Below are 7,191 nucleotides of genomic sequence, written 5' to 3' on the forward strand. Positions count from 1 at the left end.
GCGGAATCCCCGGCCATAGAGTCAGGGATTCCGCTGCAGAAGTGAGTGACTTCGCTGTGTCCATATATGTTTTGAATCCTATTCTATGTCCCACTTTTTTCTGTGGTGCATATATGGACAGTGTAGTCACTCACTTCTCCTGTAGGGGCATCCCCGGCCATAGAGTTGGGGATTCCGCAGCAGAAGTGAAGGACATCGCTGTGTCCATATATGGACAGTGTAGTCACGCACTTCTCCTGTAGCGGAATCACCAATCCCCGGGATTGGGGATTCCGACTCCTACAGGGAGCAAAACAAGACCCTCCTCCTCCTCACATGCACTCTACACTGTGAGGAGGAGGAGAGAAAACGCGAGCGACGGTAGACCCGGCCATCACTAGGGAAACATTCCGGTGATGGCCGTGTATTACCTGGCCCATAGACTTCTATGGGAGCCGGGCACCAGGCCGAAAATAGGGCATGTCCCATTTTTTGACGGCTGGTTTTCCCGGCCCGTCAAAAAATCGGTCGTGTGAATAGCCCCATTAGGGGTTCCTAATGCAGCCGGGTGATGGCCGATTTATGAACGGCCGTCACCCGGCCGGGAAACCCTGTCGTGTGAACTCCGCCTTAGGCTGTTTCAGGGAAGCGTAATGCAGCCACATTTTAGGGTCCCTATGTAAATTTCCGGCTTAAAGAAAAATAGCCAATTTACGAATAATACTTTATAACCTGGTCTGCTGCAGGAAACCACTGATGTCAAATCCTGAACCCCCATCATCAACGATTAGGCAAAATCCACCTGCGCTCCTTTAACTACATTACATGCGAAAAACATTAGGAGTATGAAAACAGTTAATACGATAGTTTGTCCCCATACAGTTTACATTATTGTTTACACGGGGAGGCGTGATGGCAACAAACAACTTTTAGGACCGCATAAACTTTGCAATCAACGATAAAGGAGCGTGCACTAGTTTGACGCCTGATCTATGGGCATGTTAATATAGGACAAGGATCAGGACCGATCATCGGCCCATGTAAAATGCCTTTAACGCTCTACAAACATACTGACACCACATGACCGCAATGACGCACGGCGATAGGGCTTTACGTGGACAGCAATAGACCTAGTGGATGTGGTCACATGACATCAGAATGGACGATACGTCACATGCGTCCATTGTTTACCTGTGTATGCCGCTTTCCAGTGTGACATCACTGGTACGAAACATGTGCAAGTTGTCCAATTACATATAAAGTAAGCGTAGCTATAGCAATTCTATAACAACCAGCGCCAATAGAAAAATATATATATATATATACACACACATACATACACACCTCAATACAGAACCACTACTACAAGAACGGGCAGGGTCGCTGTGTAAACAAGCACTAGGTTGAGCTGCTTCACGTGTATAAAGAAAACTACTTACAGGCTTGTGATACCCTCGGGCAGTGGCGCTGCGGGAAGCCGGCCCAGTCTTCTCCTGCTGCAGTCCAGCATTCTCCCTTCACACACGCAGGGAGCCGGGCAAGTAGCGTTCGAGGCCGCGGCCGCCACCGTCAGTAGCAGCAGAATGCCCGGACTGAGCCACAAAGGACGCGGCATGTTCTATGCTTCCGGCTCCTCAGCCGGAGGCCTCACAGCAGCGTAGTCAGTCCGGATAATACGCGGGAAATGTATACGGTTCTCTGCGGCCCAGTATTCCACAGTTCGCCCCGTCTACCCGTAGTACCGCCTGCAGCTCCACAGAGGAGTTCCTTTCGTCATGCCGTTCTGTGCGTGAGTACGCAACTCTATAGCGAATACTCGGACGCCATCTTGGTTAAGGGCAATAGATATAAGATTAGATGGGTTGTCACAGAATAGTAAAATACACGCCGCGTGTGTGGTCCGATGCCTCAAATCTATCAGAGCTATAATTATATAAACAAACACATTTGATCTGGATTTTAACCCTCTTACACCATTTATGATCTTTAAATGTCCTTTTTTTTTTACCTGATAAGATTTGCATTAATAAATGTTCTATATTGCCTCAAAAAGCACCTGCAACACAGCATATTAGACCCAAATGTATGTTATTTCATCGTTTGATACAGTTTTGACCTTAACACATATTCAAACGATTTTTGTGGTAATGTGTAAATGAAAGGCTATTGAAATGTATAGATATTTGTATTATTATTTTCATTATTATTACTATTTATTTATATCGCGCCACCAACTTCCACAGTGCTTTACATAGCACAATTTCAGAGTAACACATTGTAACTATTACATAAGACAGTGTAGAAATGAAAGAATATATACAAGATACATTAAGGGGAGCCCTGCCCATACATGGAACAGGTACAAGAAGGTCAGGGGAAGGCGTACCTGGAGTTGGGATAGCGGTTGAGGGACTCTATGCCCGGTTATATGCTAGTCGAGGAGCTATGGCGCCAGTGAGGGTTTAACCCATTGAGGACGCAGATAATTTTGCCTTCAGGAAACAGAGTATTTTTACATTTGTGCCCTATCCCATTATGAGGAACAGAACTTTTTTATTTTTCCACTGACTTTGCTGTCGTGTTTTTTTCTTTTTTTGCATTTCAGGTGTAATTTGAATGTGTAAAAAAAAGTGTATTCTGCCATTGTTTTTTGGGGATATGTGGGGTATGGTATATGTGCATATTATACATATTTTTTTTTACCATAATTTTCATGGCATGCTAATTTACTATGCAAATAGTACTCTAAGGCTGGGTTCACACGTACACGTCCCATACGCCTGAAATTACGGAGCTGTTTTCAGGAGAAAACAGCTCCTGAATTTCAGACGTAATGGCATGTTGCAGGCGTTTTTCGCAGCGTCAATTACGGACATAATTGGAGCTGTTTTTCTATGGAGTCAATGGAAAACGGCTCTAATTACTTTCCCAAGAAGTGACAGGCACTTCTTTGACGCGGGCGTCTTTTTTATGTGCCGTCTTTTGACAGCAGCGCGTAAAAAAAATGACTGTCAGCACAGTACATCGTAAAACCCATTCAAATGAATGGGCAGATGTTTGCAGACGCTTTGGAGCCGTATTTTCATACGTAATTCGAGGTTAAAATGCCCGAATTACATCCGTAAATAGGGTGTGTGAACCTAGCCTAAGTCTAAACCGAGCTCCGCAATAGAAGTGAGGTCTAGTCACAATGAGATAATAAGCCCAAATTTGATGCAAAATAACAGTTGTTTTTACTAGGCAGGCAATTTCCACAAACGGCCGCACGGGGGTGCAAACAACTTCTCCAGCAGAGGCACAGGCAGGGATATGTCCTCTGGTCTCCAGACCCCATCTCTCTTTTTGCCCTTCTACAATCTTTACAGACTCCCTGGCAAATCCACCCATCTGAATCTTTTTTACTGCTTGCAGGTTAGGCGCCCTGGCACCGCGACCCACTTTCTATGGACCCATTCCAGGTTCACTTTTATCTAGTGTGTGCGAGCACTTTACTGCTCTATTGGGTCATAGGCCAATTAATGACGCCGTTAGGCGGGAACAGCCACCTTTTAACATGTAAACTTCACCCCAGTGTGAGGCACATAGCGCACCTACACAGGTTGCGTCCTCAGACTGCTGTTGCTATAACAAGGTATATTAGAACATGGTGTTCGGGCCGTTTCTACTGGCGGTGCATGCAACAGCCACAGTGATCCATCGACTATTACCTCTAAACAAAAGCACATCACATGAAATAAACATTTACAAATATATACACATAACAAGGAAATAAAGCAATATCACTGCTTGCAATTCTTCTTTAGGATCTAAGCCTGTAGAACAGAAAAGTCGTTAAACAACATAAATCAGTGCATTTAGCCCCTTCAGGACTGAGCCTGTTTTGGCCTTCAGGACGAAGCCGATTTTTAAAATCTGACATGTGTCACTTTATGTGGTAATAACTCTGGAATGCTTTTACCTATCCAAGCGATTCTGAGATTGTTTCCTCGTGACACATTGGACTTTATGTTACTGGCAAAATTTGCCCGATAGATTCAGTATTTAATTGTGAAAAACACCAAAATTTAGCGAAAAATTGCAAAAATTAGCATTTTTCTAAATTTAAATGTATCTGCTTGTAAAACCGATAGTAATACCACACAAAATAGTTACTAGTTACCATCCCCCACATGTCTACTTTAGTTTGGCATCGTTTTTTGAACATTATTTTATTTTTCTAGGACGTTACAAGGCTTAGAACTTTAGCAGCGATTTCTCATATTTTCAAGAAAATTTCAAAAGGCGTTTTTACAAGGACAAGTTCAGTTCTGAAGTGGCTTTGAGAGTCTTATATATTAGAAAGTCCCCATAAATCACCCCATTTTGAAAACTGCACCCCTCAAAGTATTCAAAACAGCATTCAGAAAGTGTATTAACCCTTTAGGCGTTTCACAGGAATTAAAGCAAAGTAGAGGTGAAAGTTACAAATTTCATTTTTTTTATACTATGAAATGTTAAATACTTTTGTGTCAAAAAAGACAAAAGTATAATAGGTATGATACCTTTATTGGCTAACCATAAAAGTTCTATATGCAAGCTTTCAGAGCACAGAGGCCCCTTCTTCAGGCAGTTTACAAATGAATGACTTAGAAAAAAGTACAACATTTAGATGTTACACAAAGACAATTAGTACATGAGGTGATACATCATTAAGATAAGCTGGGGCAATAAAACTGAGGTTATAGGGGTGATGACTTAGGAGTTAAGGCATCTGGAGTCAGTCTGATGGGGGACGTGACGTGTGTCCATGTAGTGGCTCATAAATCCTGGTGTTAGATTGAGGCCTTGTGTCAATGACTGGAATTTTATCATCATCTTGAATTCCCAAATTTTTCTTTCTCTGTTGTTTTTAAAATGACCCTTCAGAATGAGTACCTTTAAATCTGCCAAACTGTGGTCTGGTCCAGAGAAGTGTTTTCCCACGGGTGTATCCACCTCCTGTTTTATTGTATGTCTGTGAAGATTCATCCTGGTTTGTAGTTTTTGTATTGTTTCTCCAATGTAGATTCCTTTATTGATGCACCTTGTACACAGGATCATGTACACTACATTGGAGGATGTACAGGAGAACGTGCCAGTGATTTTATAGTCCTGCTGCGTGTTTGGTATCTGGATGGTGTTTGATGACCAGATGTTGGTACAGGTCTTGCATTTTCTACTGTTGCAAGGAAAAGTGCCAGTCTCTGATGGTCATTTGTAATACATTTTTTTCTATACCACAGAAGGTTTTTCCCAAAAAATGTAACTTATTATTTATTGCCCAGATTCTGCAGTTTTTAGAAATATCCCACATGTGGCCCTAGTTCGGTCATGGACTGAAACACCGGCCTCAGAAGCAAAGGAGCACCTAGTGGATTTTGGGGCCTTCTTTTTTTAGCATATATTTTAGGTACCATGTCAGGTTTGAAGAGGTCTTGTGGGGCCAAAACAATAAAGACCCCCAAAAGTGACCTCATTTTGGAAACTACACCCCTCAGGGAATTTATCTAGGGGTATAGTTAGCATTTTGAACCCACAGTTTCTTTGCTAAATTTATTTGAATTAGTTTGTGAAGATGAAAATCTACTTTTTTCTGAAAAAACGTAGAAATTTTTAATTTTTTCAAGGTATAAAAGAGAAAAAACACCCCAACATATGTAAAGCAATTTCTCCTGATTATAGCAATACCCCATATGTGGTAATAAACTGCTGTTTGGACCCACAGCAGGACTGAGAAGGAAAGGAGCACCATTTGGATTTTGAAATTCTGATTTTGCTGGAATGGTTTTCAGTGCCATGTCGCGTTTGAAATGCACTGAAGGGAACAAAATAGTGGAAACCCCCGGAAAGTGACCCCATTTTGGAAACTACACCCCTCAAGGAATTTTTCTAGGGGTAAAGTTAGCATTTTGACCCCACGGTTGTTTTGCTGAATTCATTGGAATTATTCTGTAAAGGTAAAAATCGACTTTTTTTCTGAAAAAAGGTAGCCATTTTTAATTTTTACAAGGAATAAAGGAGAAAAAGCACCCCAACATTTGTAAAACAATTTCTCCCGATTACGGAAATATGCCATATGTAGTAATAAACTGCTGTTTGGACCCACAGCAAGGCTTAGAAGGGAAGGAGCGCTATTTGGCTTTTGGAGCTCAAATTTAGCTGAAATGGTTTTTGGGTGCCATGTCGCATTTGCAAAGCCCCTGAGAGGCCAAAACAGGGGAAACCCCCCAAAAGTGGAAATTACACCACTTAAAGAATCTATCTAGGGATATAGTGGGCATTTAGACCCCACAAGTCTTTTGCAGGATTTATTAGAATTAGGCCGTGAAAATGAATATCGACATTTCTTCCACTAAAATGTTGCATTTTTTTCAATTTCACAAAGGATAAAGGGGGTAAAAGCCCCCCCCCCAACATTTGTAAAGCAATTTCTCCCGAGTACGGCAATACCCCACGTGTGGTCATAAATGGTTTTTCATTAGAAAGTAATTAACCCTTTCTGGAGTGATCCATTTTTTTCTTTTCCTTCTTAGTTTTTTCCTCCCGGCGTTCCAAGAGCCACAACTTTTTTATTTTTCAGTCAATAGAGCGGTATGAGGGCTTATTTATTGAGGGACGAGCGGTCGTTTTTATTGGTGCAACTTTTTGGTACATACAACTTTTTGAGCACTTTTTATTACATTTTTAGGTAGAGCCAAGGTGACCAAAAAAACAGCGATTTTGCCGTTCTAAATTCTTTATTTTTTACGTGAGACGCTCCATACATCACCCCCCACACTAAGACATGCTATGTTGTGGTGCACGAAGGGGTTAATGCACAGCGCATGGTGCGGAGTGAAAATTAAAATTTTCCACTCATATGCCATTTTAGTGCACTACATGTTATGCCCAGTTTGTGCCACTGAAGACAAATAACTCAAAATATTAACCGGTTTCTCCCGGGTATGGCGATGCCATATCTGTGGACGTAAATTGGTGTTTAGGCACGCTGCAGGGCTCAGAAGGGAGGGACGCCATTTGGCTTTTGGGGCACAGAGTTTGCTTGGTAGTTGTTCTGTTTGGGGTTTTACTGGTGTTTCAGTTTATAATGTGGGGGCATATGTTATCTGTGCGGAGTACATCAGGGTACATGTTATCTGTGCGGAGTACATCAGGGTACATGTTATCTGTGCGGGGTACATCAGGGTATAATAA

General features: G+C 42.0%; 1 protein-coding gene across 1 annotated transcript in view; it reads right to left on the reverse strand.

Annotated features, from left to right (window-relative positions):
- The window catches only part of LRIG2 (leucine rich repeats and immunoglobulin like domains 2), an 86,942-nt gene extending 85,179 nt beyond the window's left edge, over positions 1–1,763 (reverse strand). The window contains exon 1 of the mRNA XM_075853848.1: positions 1,419–1,763. Coding sequence (XP_075709963.1) covers positions 1,419–1,594 — 176 coding nt within the window. The 5' untranslated portion in view covers positions 1,595–1,763. The remainder of the gene's footprint in view (positions 1–1,418) is intronic.
- Positions 1,764–7,191: the final 5,428 nt, after the last annotated feature.

Source organism: Rhinoderma darwinii, chromosome 2 (genome assembly GCF_050947455.1).
Source record: "Rhinoderma darwinii isolate aRhiDar2 chromosome 2, aRhiDar2.hap1, whole genome shotgun sequence".
Lineage (NCBI taxonomy): Eukaryota > Metazoa > Chordata > Amphibia > Anura > Rhinodermatidae > Rhinoderma > Rhinoderma darwinii.